Source organism: Centroberyx gerrardi, chromosome 11, assembly GCF_048128805.1.
Source record: "Centroberyx gerrardi isolate f3 chromosome 11, fCenGer3.hap1.cur.20231027, whole genome shotgun sequence".
NCBI lineage: Eukaryota > Metazoa > Chordata > Actinopteri > Beryciformes > Berycidae > Centroberyx > Centroberyx gerrardi.
This window is the reverse complement of record NC_136007.1, coordinates 7581343-7607780: the sequence shown is the minus strand read 5'-3', so window position 1 is coordinate 7607780 and position 26438 is coordinate 7581343. Positions and strand designations below refer to the sequence as shown.

At 41.1% G+C, this 26438-nt stretch overlaps 1 protein-coding gene across 1 annotated transcript in view; it reads right to left on the bottom strand.

The window, feature by feature from the left end:
* The window catches only part of fstl4 (follistatin-like 4), a 172700-nt gene that overhangs the window by 11994 nt on the left and 134268 nt on the right, over positions 1 to 26438 (bottom strand). Inside the window, exons 5-11 of the mRNA XM_078286704.1 lie at positions 21069 to 21235; positions 15423 to 15543; positions 11664 to 11825; positions 6779 to 6913; positions 4586 to 4612; positions 3056 to 3174; positions 728 to 877 (exon numbers count right to left, since the gene is read on the bottom strand). Of these exons, the coding sequence (XP_078142830.1) occupies positions 728 to 877; positions 3056 to 3174; positions 4586 to 4612; positions 6779 to 6913; positions 11664 to 11825; positions 15423 to 15543; positions 21069 to 21235 (881 nt within the window). The remainder of the gene's footprint in view (positions 1 to 727; positions 878 to 3055; positions 3175 to 4585; positions 4613 to 6778; positions 6914 to 11663; positions 11826 to 15422; positions 15544 to 21068; positions 21236 to 26438) is intronic.

Genomic DNA, 26438 nt, shown 5'->3' with positions numbered 1-26438 from the left:
TGGCGAGTCGGTGACATGCAGCCAAACATTTTGATTGGATGCATGCAGTTCAGCTTTTGAATGTTGCATTTTTTTCTGATTTAGGTTGAACTAAGTGTACCATAAACTGTGAATATTATTTACAATTTAGCATAGACAAATTACAGGCGGAGTACAGCGTAAGTAATATTTTAAAGCTGCACTGGGTAAGATTTTTTTTGTAAAACTACACCTGTTTAATCAGCCTAAATCCCAAAGTGGGACTGCAAAAGAGAAAAGCATCCCATCCTTTTGTTTTTTGCCTAAATTAAATTCAGGTGTGAGGTATGGATTTGTCAGCCCAGAGGAAGTGACGGATCAAAATACAGCGCTCTGTCCAGAGAAAGAAGAAAGAAAAGTACTGTGTGCAGTTTACTGATGTCAAGTTACATGATTTCTGGGTATTGAAGTTCAAATTTTTCAAACAGTTACCTCTCATTTCCATTTGGAGCTGCCAACATGCAAAGTGTTTCCTAGTGCAGCTTTAATGTGTCTAAAACTTAGATATGCAAGGTTAATAACTTTCAAAGATGTTTTCTCATCACATAAAATGTATGACAAAGCAACTTTGCCACTCGTCAACTCAAATGTGTATAAACGGGGATAAGTTCTAAGTACATCTCTAAATCCGTACCTCTCTAAACCCAGAAAAATCAAATCCTCAAAAGCAGCAGAAAGCTATATTTTGGTATCTTGCGGCTCCACCCACCTGCACCACCTTCTGTGCCTGGGTGTCGACCACCAGCAGTCGGCTCTGGAGCGGCTGGGTCACGTAGATGTACTTGTCCCTGACGTTGACCGCTGAGGACCACACGCAGTGCTGCGGCGACACGCCCTCGCCTTTAGGACACATCTCCTCCTGAGAAACACCAGCACAGGGTGGAGGGGAGGAAGGGAGGGAGGGAAGGAGGGGAGGGAAGGAGGGGAGGAAGGATGGGAGGGAAGATTGAAGCAGGAGAGTAGCAGTGGGTGGAAAAGGTTGATAAGATTTACTTGTGCATTATGGATCAAAATGATGGCACATTATACACTATTATGATAATGTGAGTCACCAAAGCTGCATATTGCATGTGGGTACTATTTCATACTATTTTACTATTTCATATTTCATTCAAACAATAGCACTATGATTACTAAAAGGGACGGGATGACATTTCTAAATTCAATATATCGCTATGTGAAAATGTGATGATATGTATCGTGGGGCAGAAAAACATTTACTACATCTTATTCTGCTGTAGTAATTACAAAGACGATATGCTCATCACAATTTCACAAGCTCTCCATTGAAATTATATTATATGCACTTTGAAATGACATTTTAAAATTGTTTACATTCTAGTGAGCCAATGCCATTGCTAGAAAGATTTGTGTCTCAGAAATAAACATAATTCTGCACAATCAGACTTTGTTGTCATTTTATTTATTACATCGTATCATGAACCCCATATTGCGAATTGAATCATATTATAAGATAAGCAGCTCATCCCATCCCTAATTACTAGTATTATCACTATTACTACTAATAATAATTATTGTTATTATTGTTGTCCACAGAAGACCAGTGTGGCCACTCTGAAATACAGTTTGTGGATCAATTTGAAGCAATCATCAACAACCTTCTCACTCGCCACTGGCTCAAGCGTAACGTATCACCTCTATTATAAACCCTGCAGCCTGCTGTCTTTGCTGACAAGACTGTTATACACTCACACACACGCACGCACACACACACACCCACACACACCCACACACACACACACACACACACACACACAGGGGCCTCGTTCCAAGAGTGTCCCCCTCCTCTCCACCTCTCCAAAGTAGAGAAAATGCTGTTTACAGCAGCAACTGGCTAACACATGGCTTATTGAGTTTGTATCGATCTCTAATACAATTACAGGCTCCTGTAAAACCCAAATCCCTCAGAGGAACAAGCAACTTTTACCATCTATAGCCCATTGCTCTGGGAGAGGGATGTTCTCTAGTGGATTAAAAACCTTGGGGTCTATACTATAGACTCTATACAGTCTATTGGGCTGAGCTGTTGACTAATGGACACAAGTAATCCCATTACATTTAGTGAAGTGAGGAGCCTCACTCTGACAATAGAGAAGGGAGGGGGAGAGAGGGCGGCCTTCATTTTGCTGGCATAATAATTTCCATTCACACTTCAGACTACTGAACAACTGCGTAGTGTAAGACTGTACGCCTACGATAGATAGATAGATAGATAGATAGATAGATAGATAGATAATACAGGCCCACAGCAAAAAGCCATTGTTTTAATTTCAATTATTTCTTTTATTGAATGTTTTGAAACAGGACTGTAAGGCATGATAGCGTTCAATGATTTATTCTCATCGTCTGCAGTGAGCTGGCATTTGAGGCATGAAATCCTGAGATTCTAATAGATAATAGTTTTCTTCCTCTGAAGAACACGACACAAAGCTACCTGCTGCCTCGCAGTGCTTGTTTTGATTGAGGTACAAAGGACTAATTAAGACCTATGATATAACTGACTCACAGTGAAGAGTTCTTAGCGGTGTAGCTGATTAATCTGATTTGAATAATTTGAGGAGTGCCTGCCTTTCTTATTAAAGAAAAAATTAAAAGCGTGCAAAGTGGTGCCTTTCAGTCTTTCCTGTAATTGGATTTTAAGTGCCATCTTAAAATCCAAGTGGTTAGATATGGACAAAGATGTGACCAGTCTTGTCAACACTTCGGGGCTATGGAAAAAAATATTTTTGCACACCTAAAAGTATTTGAGTGACAGGTGGGTAGGACAAAAACCAAAATGGTAGATACTGTAGAAACTCTGTATAGAAACTCTGAGCCTGTGACACTGGCCTTCTAATCTTTCTCTAATGTTTCTCTAAGCGCCAAGCTAGTCACAGCTTATCACAAATTACGCGCTTGTTTCATTACCAGAGCCATTTGGTAAAATGCCAAAATGTTGTTTTATACAATATATTTTTCAATATATTCGACATGATGAAATCTAACAAAGTAAAAAAGAGATCCCATTCGTACTTACATAGGTAGCAACAATCCTCTCCGTGCGCTTCATGTGCCTGCGAATCTCACATTCACTGGGCTGAAGAACGGTGATGCCCTCATCAGAAAACACATAGAACATATTCCCCACGCTCAGGCCTGCGAGAGAAGACAGCCAGACAGAAACAGGTAATGGATACAGAAATCCTATATCGCACTCCTATCTTTATCTGACGTTTGTGATGGGCATTTCAGCATCCCTGCCGGAAGAGACGCAGCAAGACCGCTGCTAGCACGTTAGCATGAACGGGCAGTTTGTGTGGCTGTCAGCCATTTTGACAACGCCAACAAAGGGCTCTGTCAGCAACATGCCCACCACACTGCAAGGAGCTTCAAAATCAGAGCACTGGCTCCATAAAAAACAAGAGCATTCCGCAGGCCTGTCTGCTTGGTGTAAACAACAGCTGCTGATTAGTTAGCAAGGATCACAGTTTGATGTAAAGATGTGTGGATAAGCAGCGGGCTGTTGCCGCTGTCAGGAATACATCACCTGAGCGTAGATGATAAGCAGACGCACATATGCGCCTCTGCGGTCTGCAGAAACATACACAAGCATGCATACACAAAAACTATGATGGTGATGATTGATTTGTTAGCCTGTTAGGACATTATTTTTACACCATAATGCTGTCAGATTGGCAAACAACACATGGCACCCCACAGAATGTGCACTTTAAGAAGAATAACAACAAGCAACATTTACACGCTTGCAACCCACACAAACACACACACAAACAAGCATGCATACACAAAAACTTACACAAAGAAGCAAACACGTACTGTATACACACATGTACACACGGTGTTAATGAGCAGCAATCAACACCTTAAGTGCTGATAAACACTCGAGGGCCAGAGGTAACACACTCGGCGTCAGCCATTTTAACAATGAGCCAAATGCTTACACTGTACCCTAAACCACATTGGCTTTTCTTGGATCTGTGGTAAACTTGATGTGGCAATGATGTATATAAAACAGATTGGATTTGCATTGTACCGTAAACCACAGTGGCTTTCTCTCATGCAGTCAGCAAACTGTATTTGCGGCCATGTTGATGTGGTAATGATATAGAAAGACGGGTTGGATTTGTGCCGTATTGAAAACCACAGGGGTGTTTTTCATGTAGCCACCATACTGCGTCTGCGGTGATGTTTGCAGAGTATATATAAAGGCGGCATGTGTGTGTAAATGTTTCCTCTTCAGGTGACGCATTCCTGACAAACAGATTGGGAAGTGAGTTGGTAAAAGATGAGAGGCCTTGGGCATGTGAAGGAGAACAGTATCTTTCTGAAAACAAAACTCAGCCAAAAAACAAACAAAAAACAAACATAATGAAAAGGCTTTGCTGGGAAGAAAGCAGTTTTGTGAGTATACTGGACAGCGTGGCGAATATCTTGGAAACTGACACTGGATATCCAGCAGCAGGCCCTGAAGAGCTCCAAGACATGGCCATCGCATTTTCTCAACAAACAAAAACACCAAAGCAATTGAGGGACTGTAATGTGTTACCTTCTTCTCTCCAAAGAATGTTTGCAACTGCAGAATCGGCAGCAGGGCGACAGAAAGGAAAAGAGAGACAAAAAGAGAGGAAATCAGAGATCAAGTCACATCAGGAAAAGAGACAGATCTTCCAAGATACAGATGAGGCGACGTCTCTTATGCCAAATCTGAGTTTGACGTCTACCAAAGTGTTCCACGTTTCTGCTGACAAGTCCATATTTCCTCTGAAAACAAGAGATGTCTTTATCTCTATTGTAAAGAGGAGAAAACTCTGACTCATACACAGTGATGTAGTGGTAAATAAAAAGCCACCAATATAAACAAAAATATATTATACCTTCAGAAAAGCATTAATTCATGTTTTTTTCCCTTTAAAAAGACCCCAGCCTCATATAATTTACACCAGTTTGATACTACTAAGCCTTACCATACTGTATGTTCACACTGCAAGCAACATGATCACCAGGAGTCCATTCATTTCCTATAGAGCAGAGAAACTCACCCGATGGGTGGACACTCAACGAGCTTGTTGGCCAAGGAAAGTTGGCAACTCCTGAACTTTTCACGGTCACCGGCTGTCAACAACCAGATTCCTGCACTTCCTTCTTTCCCTACCGATGTGATTTTGTTTCATGGACACTAGTTCTGCCTGGCAAGTGCAGAATGGACGAGAAGTTGATTTCTCTACAACTTTCATTTGAAAGACTATAGGAATAAATGTCTCAAAACGATGCTTGAAGAATGGTTGCATCCATCGTTGGGGTCGATGGGAAGCTCTGAAGTCATTTTAGTGATTTTTTCCTGTTTATTTTCAACAAAAAACTTTTGCCTGTTTAAAACTTTGTAGCTGTACAAGACAAATACATAGATACAATCAGAGCCTCTCACATCGCATTACACCTATAGAAATAAATGCTCCCTCTGGGTTGACCTATCGAATTTTGTCTGTGCATTTTTTCCATATAGTAAAAGAAAAAAACATAGGGCTTATAGTCCATGTCCGTTTGAACTCTTGGCTGACCTTTTACTTTGGTGTTTTGACATTACAGAACTTGGCTGAGTTCTTCACAAAGGTGACATCGGGGCCCTCAGGCTGATCTGAGTGTCCTCCTCAGTCCCTGAGATAGTCCGTAAAGTTTTATACTGTATCTCTCACTATAAAAGCAGGCTGTAAGTTATAGCCATTGTAGAAGTCCCGCTGTTTACTGCGAGCTTGCTGCAGTGCTGCAAGCTTGCAGTGCTGCAGCTTGCCTGAACTCATGAAAGCTCATTTTTCTCTTCAAGCCGCCGGAAGGCACGAGGAGTCATCTGACTGTCAGTCATTTGATATAAAGGAGGGTTTTTTTTGTCACAGTTTGCTTTTTCATTTCTGCCATACAACATCTGAGAAAGAAGAGACTCTACTGGCTGCTGCAGTTGTAATGTAGGACAGATGCATGATGGAGGATTTCTATGATAGCTACCACTCTATATGACTTACGAACAGCGATGAGGTGATAAATAAAGAGGCGGGTAAACTATGACCTCCAGCTGGTGATCATGACAATGCGAACAACCATCAATATAAATCAAACTCACTCATATTTTCAGAAAAGCTTGACTTTATGCTTTCTTTCCCTTAAAAGATCTATCTATCTTCATATAACTTGCATCAGTATTATACTATTTACTATGATCTATACTACTACTTATTCTGCAAATAAAAAGGTGGGTGAACTGAGTTTAGGTGGGTTTACCCTCCACTACATATCTGGTTATGAGTCTTCTTGGTTGAATGTTTGACAAACAGAGAAATTAGGTTAATATGCACTCACTGGCCAAAATAATTGGAACACCAGATTTCCATAAAACATAAAGAGCTGAAACGTTTGTTCAGCAAAACCTGCATCCCATCTGAATCTGATTATCTACGCTGTTTTGTGACTTTCAATTCATGTGCAACTTTTAGATTATGGCTCAGTTTTTTGATGAGCATGACAATTAATCATAATTGACTGGTAATCATGTTATTATCAAATAACAACAATTTATGAATCAAATGCTGATATTTTGCCATTCTCTGGTGTTGCTCTTTTATGTTTTATGGAAAACTGGTGTCCCAATTATTTTGGCCAGTGAGCGTATACCTGTTATACATTTGTAAACAGTCGTGCGCACTGCATCTCTACAGTAAAAGGTGAAAGGTTGTCCTGTATGACTCACGTGTCTTCTTGGCTGAATCTTCAACAAACAGAGAGGAGATGTCCTCGTCCACCCCCACCTCGTTCTTGGCGATGCAGGTGTACGCTCCCGTGTCCTCGTACCGCACGCTGCCGATGTACAGCTCACTGCCGTTCGCTAGGGGAGAGAGAGGAGAGGGGAGAAAAGGAAAGGTACAAACAAAAGACAAATGTGTTACCTCCCCTGTGGCATTTGAGGCTCTTTATACAGTACATTAAATTTACATTTGAGGCATTTAGTTGGCAGTCATATGCAGAGCGGCAATAAATGCAACAGTAATATAAAGGCGTGTTCACAACAAGCATGTTGTGATGGAGCATTTACTCCTTTAGTTCAGCTGGGTGGGTGAGAACAATGCCATCCGAACTCAGCTGGTGTTGGTCGTCTTCCAAGTGGACTGCGGTTCATTGGGAGTGAGAACGTAATCTGAACCAACTAAAGGAAATGACACAAAAACGCGTGGATATATAGCGTTGACATCTGACATTCATGCTTAGAAAGCCTACCATACCAAACTGAGGGAATCTTGATGGCTCACTTGCCTAAGGTGCGTACAGTGCAATCACAATGTCTTGAGTTTGAATCTGGCCCAGGACCTTTGTTGCATGCCCCCCTCCGCTCTCTCGCTCTCTCTCTCTCTCTCTCTCTCTCTCTCTCTCTCTCTCTCTCTCTCCCCCATCTTTCCTGTCACTATGATTGATCAAATAACCCCAAAAAATGCCCCAAAAAAACCCCTTCAAAACAAAACAAAACAAAATGCACCAAGGACAATCTTGGAGTCAACATGAGGTGAAATGCCTCCTTAATATATGGGCCAAGGAATGAATGTGGTAGGAACACCAGAGAAAGTAAATTACGGCAGAGAGCGCAGACAAGTATATCATGCTTAGCTAAAGTTACAGAGACCTAAATCAGATTTGTTTTGACTCCCCTCTGTGCCAAAATATCTAACCTGGCAGGATGACAGGTCACTAAAACTAAAGTCTACTAAATGAGTCCACTTGTGAGTCCATATGTCTTTTGTTCACAAGTCCCGATTCGCTTGTAATTGGGCAGTGTGAACTTAAACAAATATAAAAATGCAGTAAAAGTAAACAAAAGCACAAAATTAAAGTTATCCACTATGGTTTGGACCAAAGATTATGAACTGTATCCTAAGCTTAGATTCTTAGCTCACAAACTTTTCAGGTAACAAACAACAAGGAGTGTAAAGGCCAAAGCACACAGCACTCAGAAAATATAATTCATTAACCTTGTTGTGTAGTTCTGGAAATGATCCAAATTAATTTGTGTTGGGTAAAAACTGAACACCTTGCAAACAGCACTAAATCTTATATCACCAGGCATCTCATCAGACGCTCCAGATGACAGAAACCTGGATAGTCAGGTGCCATATGTGCTGAATCAAACTCCTCTCTCCCTTATGGTCTATAGCCAAAACTTGTCTTTGATATGAGATATAAGCCACCTTATCTCATGTATGCGATGTAGTCAACTTGTAGGCCATAACATTATTGTACACGTATTAACTGGCTGATTAACAATTTCTGTTGAGATGAATGGATTTGAGTAATGTGCACATGTAAAGCCAATTCTTCCTGATTTATATAAACGTAAGAACAGCACCATAAATTCGAAAGGCTTCATTTCAGACGGCTATATATACTTTTAAATGTCTTTCCTGATTGCTCGATATTTCATTGCTCAGTAAAAACGTAGGCGTATAATAACTTTGATAACATTGCTTTAAGATTTACTTTCATGCCGGCAATCCTTTTGCAAGAGAAGGTGTTAACGTTTTCAAATGCCAGATATCTTAGCTTGTAATGACACTCAAATACAGCAAATACAGTACAGCTCAATGATAGAGTTCAGCAAAACAGAGCTTTGACTTTGGCATGAAAAATTAATTTTACTTTAAATTTCTTACAACCCCTTTTTGTCAGTTGAATCTCATTTTTAGCTCTTTTGTGAATCCAGCTTCATATTCATTTTTTCCCCCATCTACAATGCAACATTGTCTGCCTTGAGCCGCATTACAGCCGGTGTTGTCAGGTGGAGGTGGCAGGTGACAAACCCCGTGTTAGGGCATGAAGGGCAGCATCAGAGGCAGCCTCTCTGGCGTTCGCTGTAGTGTCAAGCTCTCATCCTGCGTGATGTACAGCTGCACTCTGATCCTTCCTTTATGTAGCGGCGCCTTGATCACAACGCCACAATCTTCACAACACAGCGGGAGAGAACGACGTGCGTGTCAGGCTGCAGCGCTCACAGGCCATCTCGAGTAACACCATGTCTATTTCTCTTCAAATATATACAGTATATGTCACATTCCCTTTCACCGCCTCCTTCTCTCAATCGCTCTCTCCCCTTTGATCCCTTCTTTTCTCCCTCTGACTTCTATGCATCTGCTAAAAGTGGACTTCAAGCCGGTGGAGAGCTTGTGAATTTTTTCAGCCTTCTAACAGAAATGTTCACCAGACAAACAACACTAAAGCTCACACTTGTACTCGTATTTTCTCCATGTTCACATTGAAAATTCTCTCAACTTTCTAATTGATGCCTATTGGGTTGTAAAATAGCAAGACATTACAGAAGTTGACGCAAAGCTTTTTGCATTAGTGAAATGTCTTTTTGATTCTGATAATACAGTAGTTCTCAGTTGCAAATTCTCTTTTATCGGGGGAAAGTGTGTAATGCTTTGAAGTGAAACTGCCTTGAAGCAGAGCGTCATAAAATGAGACACCACTTTAATTACTTCTAATTCATAATTATGTTCTGATCAATTCTTATTGAAAACCACTGAATCAACCACACATTAAATTAGGCTTTATATCCTTGTTTGCAGACTTGTAGCAGTCTGTGGTGCGTAGTTTGGTCTCAAAACAGAGGGCGACTCTCAGTCTGCTGAACTCTACAGAGACCTGAGCTTTAGTCAGCTGCCCTTCTGATCTTTCCTTTTGGTGTGGCTTTCTTTTATATGCTTACAAATGAATAAAAAAAACCCCCAAAAAAACAAAACTTAAAGAGGTTTAGTTAGTTATTTTCATTCAACAGCCACAAACTCAGCTTGCAGCCATCCATTGCCCTTGATTAATGTGAGGTATACGTTTGGTGCTAATGAGCTTTTTTTTTTTCTGTCTGGAAAAAAGGTGTTGAGACTTTTCCCCACAATGTGTCTGGGGAAGAAAAATAGCTCACTAAAATTTAAGATGTCAAGCCTTCCCTTTTACGGTTTTAAAAAAGGTTGCTGTTTAACGAATCAAACAATTAGGGATTTCAGGCAAAACTCTTACCATTAGCTAGAGTGGTTTCAGGACCATCGACAGCTCTAAGATAGACAACACAATGCAATTCTCCCTCTCTCTCTCCCTCTCTCTCCCTCTCTCTTTCTCCCTCTCTCTCTCTCTAATAGGCTTTATCGGCATGAAAGTTTAGAACATTATTGCCATTAGGATACAGAGTGTGTGTGCTGGGTTGACACTCCACCATATAATATCTCTCTCTCTCTCTCTCTCTCTTCTCTTTCCCTCACTGTTCAACCCCAGTATACAACTAATACTCATTTTAGTATCAGTGTTTGGTTGCAGTTTTATATAGTTCAGCATACAACTTTTTTTTTAGAGTGTCTTGATTACACTCCTGACATTATGGGGGGAATGAGCAAGGCCAGAAATGAAACAACAAATTAAACCTCCTCTGTGCTTTGCTACCTCTTTTGAAACAGGGCAGAGGATCAAAACGGTCATCTACTTAATCTGCCTTCCCACTCCTCCTCTAAATGGTTTGATGTAGGAAAGTGCTCTTTTTTTTGGTGTGTTGAACTCCTGCCCCTTGCCATTACCCACACTTGGTTGGCAAATCTGCGACTTTAGCTACCACAGTGTTTATGTGTTGGTGAACCTTGCAGAACCTCCCTTGTTTGAGTGTTTGAGGGTTGATAACAAGCTATTACCACAGGTAATGACCCACACACAGCCAATAAACTCTCGCTTAATGAGAACTAGGCCATAAAAAGGAAGTCGTGCTCTGTTCTGCGCTCTCTCTCTCTCTCTGACATTGAGAGAGTGTCTTTAAAAACACCCTTCCTGCCAGGATAAGTGGCTGCCTCCTCCTCCTCATGTGTACTTCATTTCATTTTCACTCCGTCTTCATCTGTTTTTTTTCGTTTACTTCAAAATAATAGGTGTGTTTCTGCTTCGAAAATCATCGCCCGCTCACAATCAGCGGAGCATAATGAAGAAAGCTGGAGAGGCTGACCGCAATCTCAGATTTCATCACCTCGGTGTGGAATGCGGATAAATAGAAAAAGCACAATAAAATAGTACTGCTGCTGTCAAGTGACACCGCTGTATTATCAACAAAAATAAAGTTAGTCTGACAGAAAACCAGCTTCATCTTCCAACTGTCTGCCGTGCGCTTCTGAAATTCTGCCTTGGTTTATTAAGGTTTTCAGGTCCTGACGGTAATAATACCATTGCGATTCAAAAACAACACACCAGATGTGACATGCATGCTAAAAATGCACAATGTGCCAACAGCAGCACACATGTACATCCTCACACACGCAGATAAAGTATGCACACACACACACACACACACACACACACACACACACATATAACGGTAGATGGCCACTTGCCTTCTCTCACTCTCTCTGTTTCTCTTGCTTTGATACACACACACTTGTACACATAAAGGTAGATGGCCACTTGCTTTCTTTCTCACTCTCTCTCTTTCTCTCTCTCACACACACACCTTCACCTACAGGAGGGGGGCATCCTGTTGGCTCTCCTGGCTAGGTGTCGCCCCCCTCTCCTGTCACTCTCCATTGTCACCGAATAAAACAAAAAAAATAAAGACTCCTCACCTATGAGAGAGAGTTGTTTGGAGGATCTGGGCTGCAGGTCCATGCCGTTCTTCAGCCAGAGGAGTTTGGGATTCGGGATGCCGTCGGCGTGGCAGTGGAGGCTGGCAGACACACCGGGCTCCTGGGCCTGGGTCTCCGGATAGACCAGGATCACTGGAGGGACTGGATACACACACACACACACACACACAAACAACACCAAAGATACAAACAGGGAGAGAAGAGAGGGGTGAGTGAAAACATAATTACACACTGTTTCATGGTACACCACAACTCCTGGGGGAATATAACACAAACAACCACACACGCAGTGGGCAGAGAGGAATTTGTCTCACCCGGCCGCTGAATATATTCACACATAACAAGGATCCAAGAGCTGTGGGGCTGCTTTATTACAACTTGAGTCCTGCATGGAATAGATGCTGAACATATCTACCATTTACCAGCTCCTCTGGGGAGAAGACCGCAAACGAACAAGGTAAAAATAGAAGGGGGGAAATGAAATACGCGGTAATAGTTTACATGAACAGGTAAAGCGGTTTTCCTGTTTGTTTATGATCCGTTCGTAGCTCCTGAACAGCTTCGTAACAAATACATGGAACGTTCCTGAATACAGATTCAGTCCGTGTGTCAGTTTTCATTAGGTGTTTGTGTATTATTTATATCCTTTGCAACATGCCAGTTTAACAAAGTGCCAGTTCATTAAAAGGAGATTAAAAGAGAAAAAAAGGCAATTGTCGTTAACTTGGGTTAGTCATGACAATTAGCGTTATCTCTCTATTCTAGCTTCAGCTAAGCCGTCTGATTGGTCAAAAACGTGTGTTGATATTCCCATAGTAGCAAACTCTGCATCAAATACACAGATTCTCGCTACGCTGACTCCGGTGTCAACCGGGGAGTTGCTGTGTGATGTTTCTTCCTCTCTCCCGTTTTTAATATTATGGATGTACTCCACTTTGAAGAAAACTTTTTGACAAGTACCCATGCATTTGGCAACCATTGTATAAAAGCCACAATACCCTGGAGGGAGTGCTTGACTGTGATTATGGGTACTTCAGTGATACCGATGATATGAAGCACGGCTGAGCTACGGCGCTGTCATCCCCGTGATCACAGTAAAGACGGCAGCGTCGGGTATTATTGCTGTAATAAGGCAACATGATGCAAGCCATCCACTTAGTTTAACATGGCGCTAGGCTGCTCTCCATCCCCCCTCACCTCACCCCACCCTGTCTCTGTTTATGAATAAAATACCTTGAATCCCCAACACAAACATATGGTAATTGCCCTCTCCAGATAACCTGCCTTTCAGGCTTCCAGGATCCCAAACAGTAGTCTGTTTTCCCTAACTCCCTCCTCCCATCACGCTCTCCTCCCTCTCCCACTTCAGCTCAAGGTCTAAGATGCAGCTGTACTGCTTTTCAATTAGCCCTAAATCCCGCCTCTCACAAAAACAACGCAATCACACCTATTGTCCCTCTTAATTGAAAGCAATTTTTTCCTCCCCTCCTTTTGCATATCTGTCGGCCCTGAGACAAAAGCTCCTGAATTGGGGGGATTGTTATCTTTGATTTGCTATGGTATAGGTAGGTAGGGGGGCTTTTAAATTTCTTCCTCCCTGGGTTCTCATCGGAGAGAGAGGCCTAGTAATCACTCGTCTAAGTGTAGCAGAGAAGAAAAGATTATGCAAATGATTAATCTGAGCAAGAGCGCGCTTCGATAACTGCCAGCCAGCCAAAGCCAGAGCATATGTGTGTGTGTGTGTGTGTCCACTGGTTTTTGGATGTATTGTAGCTTTGTTTTCATGCTCTGTGTGGAATCAATTGAATACGCCGTGTGCGCACACAATTAGTTTTCAATCTCGCACATGAAACAGTGAAGTGATGCTATGTTTTTCCATGTGGACACTGTCGGGAGAGTCGGTTTGATGCGGTGCTTTGACAGTCGTGATCCTGCAAGGCGCGTGTATGAATAACACAGCGTTATGATTAATTCTCCTTGTGGGGAAACAAATCACTTTGACAAACCACGTCTTCCACAGGGCTTTACACATTTTTCCATTTATCTGATGACTAAACCAAGAGCGCATTAAGTATAAAAGCCTATATAATATGGAGAATATGTTTAGCTACACTCAAAACAGACTTAAAACAAACATAAATGTAACAAATACTGGACTGCAATCTACACTTAATCCTCATACACTTGAAGTCCTGACAAAGAGACCGCCACATTGCATCTATTACTTTCTGGAAAGCAGTATTTGGGATTATTCACTCTCAATTTAAACAATTCAGAAAGCATATTAAAACTGCAGTTCATTTCATAATGCCAGGGATTTCACAGCAGTTTCATTAAATTAGATACAGTTTAAGAAATTTAGTCAAATGTGTTACAGAAACATTTCATAACAGAGAATCCCTGGTGGTAGAGAAGCTGCGATGTAAGTACGAGGTGCCAGGTCTGATCCTCTGTGTTCCCATGTGACTACGCTTGAGAAAGACACTGAGAGATCAATACTGAAATACCTAAATACAAATAATACTACTGATAGTACTAGGTTTAATGAAGAATTTTCAATGTTGGTCTTTTATTTTTACTCAGTAGTAAAATGAGTATGTGAGTACTCTTAATTGTAAAGATGCTATGTATAGCATTTTTAAGCATCAGCATATCATTGTCAGATTAATTGTGGTACCTTGGTGTAATTACCGTAATCAAATGTAGAGCTGCAACAATTAATCAATTAATTGTAAACTATTTTGATAATCGATTAATCGGTTTGAGTAATTTTTTAAGAAAACTAAGTCAAAATTCTCTGATTCCAGCTTCTTAAATGTGAATATTTTCTGGTTTCTTTACTCCTCTAAGACAGTAAACTGAATATCTTATCTTTGGGTTGTGGACAAAACAAGACATTTGAGGACGTCATCTTGGGCTTTGGGAAACACTGATCGACATTTTTCACCATTTTCTGACATTTTATAGACCAAACAACTAATCGATTAATCGAGAAAATAATCGACAGATTAATCGACAATGAAAGTAATCGTTAGTTGCAGCCCTAATCAAATGAAACCATGGTCAAGGTGATTGGTAGCCTCTATCTCACTCCAGTGGTATTGTTAGTTGTATTGTTGTAGTGCTAGTGTTTCTTAAAATAAGACCACATTTTCCATCGGTTCCTGTTACAATTCCTATTGTGGCGTCACTCCGCATGCATTTCTGTTACAGAGTAAGAAGAAGGATATAGGATATAGCAAATATGGATTCCACCATCTGCCAAAATCTGCCAAAACTCTGGAAGCTTTAGCTCCTTTGCGCTGGAAGAACAGCGGCCTTCTCCCTGTTTTGTGCCGTAAAGCAACTCAGCAAATCCCGCAAAATCCCACCCAGCGGCACATGATGCCAATCTTCTGGTCTTGTATATTAATATTTAAAAATTAATGAGGTAACGATTTATTGATGTTTTACATGCTACTCTTTTCTTAACGAGACAGCAAGTTAATTAATGGTTAGAGAGATTGTCTTGTAACCAAAAGGCCCCAGGTTTGGTTTCCCATAATCCCCAGTGATTTCCCTGTGGAAGTATCTCTGACGCCTTACCAGCCCCGTCACAGCGGCCGTTCTTCACTCTAAGCGGGGCAGGCGGGGAGACAAATGTCCTCCTCGGGGTACCATTGAGTACTACAAACAAAACTAAAGCAATTTGTCTATACTTCTCCCACCACTGTAAGTAAGTAATGAGCCACTACTGACCATTCACCTGCAGCACATGTGTCTGGTAGAGGTCTTCATAGCCGTAGGCGTGGCAACTGTAGTTCCCCATGTGGATGGTCGTCACCTTGGTGATGTACAGGGAGCCATCGTCCCCAAAGTCCTGAAGGAAGGGAAAGAGATGGAAGAGGAGGAGGAGGAAAATGGAGGAAAGGGAGAAGAGGGGGAGATGAAACGGCACAGGATAAAAATGGGAGGGGAAAGCGTGAGGTGAGGAAGAGGAGGAGAAGAATGTTACGGGGAAGAAAGAAGGGGGGGGAGGCGTAGGACAGGGAATAGCGGTGAAGAATGGGGGTGCAGGGAAGAGCCACAGGGAGTGAGGGACAGGAGGTGAGGGAAATGAAGGTGGCTTGATAGAATGTGTGAGGGTGTTTAGAGAGACCGGGGAGAGGGGAGAGGAGGCGCGCAACAGCGGGGAGTGATGGAAAAAGACAGAGAGAAAAAAGAGAGTGATGCGAAAAGGAAGAGAGACCATGAATCAACGGTTTCCCTGTTGCGCCGAAGCAGGCGTTGGGGAATTTGATCCTCCTCTCTCCCCTCATCACGCTGCCTCAGTCTGATAAATGGCAAGGGTTAAAAATATAAAGCCCATTAGGTTGATGAATGGAGCTGGTTGTTGTTGGTGCAGCAGGCGGCAGTCACCAGGGGGTTCCAGCCACAGCTTAGGGCGGATTAAGGCATTAAATAGTTTGCTGTCCCACCAAGTGGCAGAGCAGATGTCTGGATGCTGCTCTATCGTGACACGGAAACCACAAACGGCCGCTGTCTTTCGGAGGATTCTGGAAATAGACTTGACCAAAAAGAGAAGAGGGCAGCTTCGTGGCGGGAAAATGTGAAACGGTTTTCCTGAAAGGTAGACGGGGCTGCAGTGAGTTTAACTTATTGGCTTATCAGTTCCCATAAACGCACTGCTAAAATTGACATGCTAACATGTTTCCAGACCTGTCAAGCTCATTTTGTGATATTTTTAGTCAAATTATCTCACGGCACTGGCAGATAATCTTGCTGGTTTCAGTAAATTTCACTTGATACATGCCAATATGACTTCTTTCAAGAAATCATCATAAAACCATGAAGAAAAACTTTCTCCAAGACAATTTCACTTTTGCCAAGTAAATCCTCTGAAACAAGTTACATTATCCTGAGAAAAAAGTCAAATTTGTTAAAATCTGCCAGTACAGTAAGATGATTTCACAAAATAAAATCCTAATATAAACTTGATAAGTCTGGATACAAGATAAAGTTTTTGCAGTGCGTGACAGGACAAGAAAGATGGGCATCCAAGCAAAACAGCAACCAACTTGTTTCATTTAATTGGGATACATATGCCTGTATTCTCTCTCTCTCTCTCTCTCTTTCTCTCTCTCTCTGAGCTGGTAGGTGTGCATCTGGGTGGGGGATTTCAGCATGGTATTTATATTATATATACCACCACATAATCCAAAGTCTGTCTTGTTCACTACACCTGAGAATAGTCCTTTGAATTGATGAAAGCTTTGCATGTACTGGTGATATTTCAGAAGAGCATTATAGACTTGAGAGAACCTTAGGAGAAAATTACAGCCTTTTATTTAAGATGAACATTATGGGCTTTTATTTGACGAGAACATTCAAGATTCTTTTATGCAAGAAGAACATTATAGTTTTATAGGAAAATTATAGGCTTTTGGAAAGGAAATCGTTGAGGAGGACCTATACAACATGGCTACTGGCCACACTTAAACGAATGCAACTCATTTGGTTTTCCGTTTGAACTGCAAAACTACCACAAATGTTTCCTTTTATCTACTTTCCTCCATTATCAGGCGGTGCTTTTTCACGAGACCCAGAATAGTACTGATGAAATGAGCATCGGCTGGCGTGTAAGAGCCAGAATCACATGTTCACCAAGTCGCTGCAACATGCTAGCAAATAAAAAGGGCTGTTCTGTGACCTTAATTGAAGTAGCTGTGTCGTAATAGTTTTCAATAAAAGAAATATGCATTATTCATTTTGTTGCCAAATGAATCACTTCCTTCTAATAATCTAGACTTAGGACTGTTCTGCTGTTTCAATAATTGGTAGACTGGACTGCCGACGCTATAAGGAGCTGTGGCAGATCATATTGCTGTTTTGTCTGCTTCTGTTTGCAGCGCTGCCTGTGTCTTTTTTGCTCTCATGCAATCAAACCTGAGGGAGCAGGTCTGAACCCTCCAAAACACACAGTGCAATTACTTTCGGAGAACGCAGCCCTACTCAATATGTAAAATGCCCTGTTTTTATGCACGAGCGACAGAGTGAAAAACAGAGAGAGAGAGAGAGAGAGAGAGTGAGAAGGAACAGATAGTGGAGAGACAGATGGAGAGAAAGTGGAGAAAGAGAGAGAACAAAGAGCATGCAGAGAGTAAGAGAGAGCAGAGAGCAAAGTGACTAGACGAATGAGACTGATTTTAATGAAGGCAAATTGGCTTTCAGTTAGCTGTAGGGCTTGTAAGGCGGAGTGGCTTGTGCAGTGAGATTTCAATTACAGTTAAATGAAATATTTGTTCGTAGATTCTCAAACAAGCCTGTTTCCATAGAGCACAGATCTACTGAACCTGTCTGTGAATGAAATGTATTCTTAGTTATGGTTCAGAAAATGATGTGTTGAGAGGAGTTTAACCTCCTCTCACCCGGTCTCCTCTGTGACCTGCGCTAAGAGGGCCTAGATAAAACACTGGACTACAAACGGCTCAAAAAAGAAAAGATACACATTTGAAGGGGTCCTCTACTCTCTCTCTTTCTCTGTCTCTCTCGCTCTATTTCTCTCTTCTGGGTACAAAGCATCAGTAGTGGTTCATCCTTGTATTTGCTGAAGTATAACAGTTCTACTAAGGATGAGGATTCATGGGTTCAGCAGTTTAATATGTTTTAACTTGAACATTTGAAGGAATATATGAGATTGGCCGGTTGGTCAACTTACCTGTTAAGTGATGAGAACACAGACACCCACAATCATGCACGTGTCCCCGGTAGATCATTTGCGCTGATGCTTCATGCTAACACTTTAGCAAACACTATGTTGAGTGACAGCAGGTGAGCAGCATTATCCAAAGTAAGAAATGGCAAATATTTTACCATTGCACTAATTATCATTTGCTCTGGATAAGATTGTCTGCTAAATGCCTAAATTGTAATTTCAAATAATACGAAAACTGTCTTTTTTTGCTGTCGTTTTTAGTAACAAACAATTGTTAGTGGTTTTTATTATACAGCCTGTGTATTCATAAATTAAAAGTAAATAAATATCATTAACTAAATATAGCTGATGTAGACTTATTTTTGGAACTATTTTAACCATGTATTCATCCACTGCGCACTGATTTTTAGCTTTACACAGTCTTTTAGCTGTACCATCACCCACCACCTTCAGTTCCTATGGAAACAGAGAAAGTTGTCCTAATTTCTCCATCACATTGTGTGTCAATTTTAACAATCTCATACACAAAATTGCTAGACTTAGCCACATATCAATTACAGTTATTTTCTATTTAGCTTAGCTGCTACAAGTTCTCATTTTGTCACTTTTGAGATAATGCTAGTCGCCTACTGTGACTCAATATAGTTTATGCTAAAGAGTTAGCATGGAGCACCGGAGAGAACAATCTACGATTTGACCGATCTATGATTTTGGTGTCTATGTTCACATCACTTAACAGGTAACCAGTCTCCCAACAACTTAGTGTATTCCTTAAAATAAATGTAATGTCTATATGTAAATTGTGTCTAGCAGGAATGAGTTCATTTTCCATTCAGTCAATTTAGGTAGTCCAGTATCTTCAGAATCTGAAAAGTGAACAGCTTTTGTGATAAAAATTTATATCCAGTGTATAAAGAAATCAAACTTTAGAAAGAAAGTACTCATTAATCTATTGATTTTTAGTGTCATGCTCTGTTTTGAATTGACTGAATGAAAAGTGAATCCAACCCAACCATGGTGCCTATCTACCGCCTCTATTCAAATCGCTCCACTCCATGCGGATGCGTGGCGTACGCTCCAGAGCCTGAGGGACCTCGCTCGCTAACACCTCTCCCCCTATCTCCATCTTCACACTTGTCATTGTTTATCGGCTCACCGTCGCAGCAGACCAACAAGGCCACTCATTAACATGCAATTAGAGAATTGTGATCCGGCGGCGGGTAAAGCGAGGCCGGCGCTGTGCTGTCGGCTGTGCAGATGTGTCTTAACAGGAGCATCGCTGCACACTTCATTAAGCACAGACCCGGCTAATTCTGCCGCTGGTGAGGTGGGGAGGTTGGAAAATCAAATTTGATTTTCTGTCATTTTTCTTTCCTTCTATCTGTCTATCTGGCTTTCTTTCTTTCTTTCTTTCTTTCTCTCTCCTGTCCTCTCTTGCTTGGTTGGTTGCTGGCTCGGTTATCTGTGCGAACACCGTGAGGTTTTTGAAAGCAGCAGGATTCTTGGCACACCTCCCGAGATCTCAGATCGCAACATTATTTGACAACAAACTATTACAAACAGGGAGAAAATAAAAACAAGGCCTGCTTGTAATCAGAAATTAATTGAAAAACAAACTGAAGCATAGAACTCCTAACAAATATATGAATTTCTAATTTTAAAAGTGTTAACAGACTAATTGTTTTAAATCAGTGTGAAGAGCCCTCCAACTGTGTCTCACACTCCTGAAGTTTATCAAATATTAACCAGACGGCCCAATTAAATCTGTATGGAGAAACATTTTGAAAACACACACACACACATCAAAGCGAGTCTAACCTTGAGAAATTTGAAGTTTGAGGAATTAAGAAAAATAAGGTTGTGCTACTCATTATCACATGAATCAGTAGGTTTCATAATGCTAACATCACTTGACTGCATATCCATAATTAGTGATATAGCGGTAAACTATGACTATGATCAATTGATGATTATCATAGGGCAAACTATCACCAATGATTTTTTTAGGAAAGCACTGATTTAGGAAAGCATTGATTTAAGTTGATTTTTTTAGGAAAGCATTGATTTAAGTAAATAACTTAACTTTAACCCTAACCCGATATATTATGATTTACTGTATGTCATAATATATGATATAAATATATGGGAGAACAGGGTAAGACAGTTTTTACTCAAAATAGCCACCTTTTTGAAAAATAATGGTCTACACACTAGTTCACCTTTTGCTAATTAATTCATATGGTTTTAGTCCTTGGTAATAGCCATTAAACAATGAATCTAAAAGAATACTTTTTGTTGCAAAAAAACAGTTTTATGAGCATAAATATACTTACTGCTTGTCCTATGTGGCTGGTTCCATCGCAGCCATGTTGAGATGGAAGTCTATTCCTAAATACCTGGTCACATGATACAGTGTTTATCATTGCTAGGATACAGGGGGTGGCTCAACCTACCCACTGGCTCATCTTACCCCGCTCTCCCCAATGACATAGATTTATGAAAAAAAAAAAAGTGGGGTAAACTCTATTCTTCAGATAAAAAGGTGGGTAAAATGAGTTTTGTGGGTTTACCCTCCTCTACATTTCTGTCCATAATCGAAACAGTAACAGAACCAATGACCAAAGCCACCACATTCACCACCGACAACAACAAAAAACGCCAAGACAAGAACGACAGCAACATGGACTCACGTTGATGTCCTCCAGGTCCAGGAAGTTCAGTATGATACCGTTCCTCTTCCAGATGATCGGAGGGCGCAGCGTTCCCTGGATGGCGCAGGACAGGACGGCGCTGAGGCCCACCGTTACCGTGGAGACGCTGACCCGCTGGTCCTCCGCCAGGCTCAGCTGGACGACCTCTGTCAGGAGGAGAGGGACGGAGGGATGAAAAGGAGAGCGTTGGCGGGAGGAAGAGAGAAAACATGACAGAGGGGCAGATGAAGGGAGAGGAAAAGAAGAGACGAGAGAGGAGAAAATGGTTGAGAAGAAGTAGAAAGAAGGAGAAGAAGAAGAAGAGGGGAGAGGAAATCACAAATCAAAATGAAAAGGAGCTGGTATAGTGGAACTCCAGCCAAGCTTAATACATTTCTAAGCATCCATCTCATTACTAGTGCGCCGCGGAGGATAAACAGCTGTCCAGGAGTGAAGGATACCCGGGATGAAAAAAGACCAAGTGTCAGAGGACACACAGCTAGCCAAATATCATTCTTCTCATTAAGGGAAATTTATGTTCATTGAAATGGCCATCCAATTCAATTCACCTTTACGGCAAATTAAGAATTATTCTTCCCTGGTTCCCCTTGGTCCCATAAATAGTATCTGTCGCTAGGCTGTGTGGCCCGGCTTCAAACGTACAGAGAGTTACCGCCTGAAAAGTTGATCACAAACTGAACCCTTTCCTTATTTTCAGTTCCTCTTTATACAGTTTAAAGTAGGCATAATAGGGGTGTCTTTGCGGCTCAGTGGGCTATGTAATATGTATATGCCATGTAATCTCACCCTTATGGGTTTGAATCGGACTCATGACCTTTATCGCATGTCCCCGCCAACCCATCTTTCCTCTCTCTCTCTCTCTCTCTCTCTCATTTTTCTTGTCCTTCCTCTCTGTATGCTATCTATGCAAATAAAGACAGAGCTTAAAGGGATAGCCAACTGAAATGCAATTTTCTCAGAGAATTTTCTCACCGTTTCTACGCTGAGAAAAGCCTATCAGTTGATTTCTGGAGCAGCCAAATGAGCTGTTTTGCTGCGGATTAAAGACTACTTTCACACGTCAGAGTGGGAAATCCAATCAGAACACGATCCTCAACACGCCGCTCTCTCTCCAGTCGAGAGTGAAGCTCGCTCACCCTAATTCTTAGCAATGTGTGTTTTTAGCTGAAACGGCTAATCTATGCTGAGAAAAAATATCTTTGCTGGTGAATGTTTTAGTTACAACTAGATTGAAGTAGCAGAGGTGTGTTTTGAGGAAAAGGTTTGGAGTTTATCAAATTTGGCCAACGCCAAGGGGCCGCCGCTCTCTCTCTCCAGTGTTGAGTGAAGCTCGCTCGACCAGAGGACAGAGGGAACGCCCAGCAGCTCTCTTAAATTGTATCACTTTAGAAAACAAAACACCCAAAAGCTCCATTATATTACAGTTATTGAATTTCAGGAACGGTCAAATCTTGTTGGATGATAGAACATAGAACTCAAGAGTGAGACTAAATAAGAAAATTAAAATGTTTAACTGGGTTGACCAAGAAAGAAAGCAATAGTGTTACAATTTTGTAAAAGACATGGACATACGATTCAGAGAGAACCATAAGTACGTTGAGGACAGAAAGGGATTGTGTGAATGTGGGGTTCAGGCAGGTAGGGATTGACATGATATATGTCGGTGTGTGACCCTGGGTCAATATTGGCTGGGCTGCTTAGAAGGATAGACCCGGTACAATAAAGAAAGAGACCGAGACACCTGATAGAAATCTAAATGGAGTCAACCCAGCATGGTAACACTGAACAAATCCCTCCTGCTTTCAGACACGTACATAAATGCACACACACACACTTACACAAATGCGTACACACACACACACACACACACACACAGGGCATTTGCTGGATTGACACCATTAACTGTCCCTGCTGCATGACCTTTAAGCATTGAAATATTTAGAGGAGACACCATTCAAGCATCTAATCACGACAGAGGGGAAAAAACAGGAAAACTGCAGTCTCTCATTATGATTGGGAATTGTATATCCATAAAAAAAATGAAATACTGAATAACATTTCATTCCTAATCATTACAACATAACCCATTTAACACAGTACATAATCCCTGCATTGTGTATCCAGCTGGTTACCTGCAGTGCTATTCACAGGATGGATCTTAATACCCTTAATATGAAGAGAAAGCCTCATGCCAACCAAACGGTAATGGAGCAATAGAAAAATACCATTATGTAAATCTTAAATAAAGCATGTGTTAAACTCATTCATCAGTCCATTTAGTCTTTATATGAGACATAGGATGAGTAACGACCATTCAAGATGAATCAACACGTGGGAGGCAATGCCAGTCGCTGCAACAAGTTTCAAAATTCAAACCCTGCTTTTTTAAATGTCAAAGCAGTTGAGATGTTATTTATTTTCTCAGTAGCCTAGCAACAATCTGAGAAACCTGATACTATCGCTTCTGAATCAAGGAATAGATGCTCAGTGTGCAGTAGACTAAGAGCACATTAAGAAGCTGAAAATGACCTTATCCACATAAAGCAGTTACATAAATTATGTCTGTAATATCAATTACATGTGGCTATTTTTTTTTTATCATTTACTATAAGGTATAATGTATGCACTGCAAAAAATGCTGCTCTTAGCAAGTCATTTAATCTGTCTTATTTTTCTTAAAACAAATGAAATCTGCTAAAAAAAACAAACAAACATATGGCCATTGGGATGAAACGGTTTCACTAATTCCCCCTGCAGTTTCACTCGTTTTCAAGCATTTTCCTTTAATCAAGTGTCAATATTCGGCTCCTTGTTCAAGCTTTAGTCATCTCCCATCTGGACTTCAGCAACTCCCTCCTATACCAGACTTCCCACAATGCTCCCTCCAGGCCCTCCGACTCATCCACAATGCTGCTTTTTTTTCATCAATGTCCCCCAATTCCTCCCATCTCACTCTCCTCCTACCCTCCAAAACCCGGCTGTCAGGTTTTCACCCACAGAACTTGATGGATGGATAGAACGGTCCTTCCACTGGTTGACATAGTAATTTGGCTAGTACAGCATAAAATGGCGACTATGGAATTTCAAGGGTTAATTGCTATGGTGACAGCGCAAGTCTGGCCATAAGGCCGTAAAGTCTGTCACACTGGCTTGAGAACTGTGCAGATGTGTCTGTTACATGAGTGCTTAGCAAATTGTCAAAACTCAACTGAAAGCTGCTGTTAGCGATGAGGTTAACGTAGCTTCATCAAAGATTGTGCTTCTCTTGCTAGCTTGATCTTCTTGTCAAAATCAGCATATTAGCAAACCTAGCTGGTAAGCATCATCAAACGGGTACCTTTAACTTAATATAGCAGCCTAATGTAGCTTAGCCTACCTTTAGTGGAGAAGAAGTTAGTGTTCGCTAACTTCAAACAGCTAACAGACATCGCCAGAAACAGATTAACTCAACTATAAACACTTCTACTAACTGTGCACAGATGTCAAAACTTGACAGCAGCAACTTGTAAAAGAGCTCCACCTAGTATGGCAACTTCATTCAGCTGAAATGCCAGTTTTCCATCGCTTTGGTCCTTGCTACAAAACCTCTCACCTCAGTGACTTGCCATCCAGGAACAGTGATTTGAATGGGAAAGACTGTTCAATCCATTCAAGTTCTGTAATCTGTGTTCTGCCGCTATCCACTGCTGTGCTCCCTGTCTCCCTGCGCTGACCTGGTCATCGCTTCACCCAGTTGCAACTCTTCCCCCTCTTGGTGCCCCAAAGGTGAAATGACCTTCCTGCTCATGTCAGTACAGCAGAGTCCCTCCTCATCTTCCACTGTACGCTGAAAACTCATCTTTTCAAGAAATGCCTCTCCCTCTCCCCACGGAATAATATGCCCTCTCTGCTCACTTTACTAAAAAAAAATATATAATAGCCCTTCTACCTCTATCCTTGGCTGTTATTCTATTTCTTTGTTGGCGTTTTCACTCTTACAGGATTGTCAAAATCATAGGAATATTGCAAGGGCACTAAGACCTTTGCACTTCTGATTTTTGGTTGCTTGTAATTTTTTGGTGATGTAGAAATTTAAACCTATTCTACTGTTGATCTCATTGTAAGTCACTCTGGATAAGAGAATCAATTAAATGCCAAAAAATGTAAATGTAAAATGCTCAATCTTGATACAAGGGTTAGACGATACATTGGTTTTCAAACATATCAGGCGTATATTGGCCTCTTAATAAAAAACTGTTATCAGCCAGTCAACGTAATCCACCTTGGATATGATGGAGTTTCCTCCCTGCCCACAGGTAGTGGAAATGTTTTTATTATTTTTATTTCACATGGCTGACCACAGAAATCATCCCAGTATGGTGTGGGAGTATTTTACTCATCCAGCATCAGGAGTGGCAGCCACTAAAATCTGCAATGAAACCTGGCTGACCCCACCTAAAGGAGCTGTTAACCCACCTAAAATAAGTTAATCAATATGGCTTTTAGTGGAGTTTTATTATCACATGACAGTCTAAAAGCTCTTTCAGAGGGTTTTCCACCTTGCCAAGATGAAAACACTGAATCCTTGTAATATTTTGAAAATTTTGGGGACATGAAAATGAGGAAATATCAAAACATCAGCTATTGGCAGCATCAATCTAAATATATTGATTTTGGTATAGCCTTCAAAAACCCACATTGGTCAAACCTAACTTTATACTGGTAGAGGAATCTGTGTTACATCAAGATATTGTCACTTGATTCAAAATAGTCTTGATACAAGTGAAACTGTATGGGAACGAGGGACATTATCTCACCACATTGGCAGATTTGTTTCATTTGGTATAAGAAAAATTCTCAAGTTTTTAAGACTCAATACTAGACTGGACGACTGCATGACTTTACAAATGCTTTTGCAGTGCCGCATCCATAAACGTCATGTGAATTGATGATTTCTTACAGCATTTATTCTCATATGCTCACAACATACAGTGCAGTCTGACTGGACATGATAGATGACTGTGATCATGAGCGGGATCATGGGTATTTCTGCGTCCTGTCATTACAGGAATGTGAAGGCTGCATCTCGCCTTTTCCAGCCCAATTCTATGAATTATGTTGGACAAGGTCAGCTCAGTGCAACTCAGACTTTGTACATACTGTATATCCAGGTTAAGGTGCAAAACCTAGAATGCTTCTTATCAAAAATGTTCACAGTTTTGCTGATGACAATTCAGTCATAGTATTGTTACCCAGTCAGGCATCAAATGCAGAAACTGCGAGTTGCTATCAGGTATGAATCTTGACTCACTGCGTTCTGAGTTGAAAACACAAATTCACCACAATTTTGTTATTTGATAATATAAGATA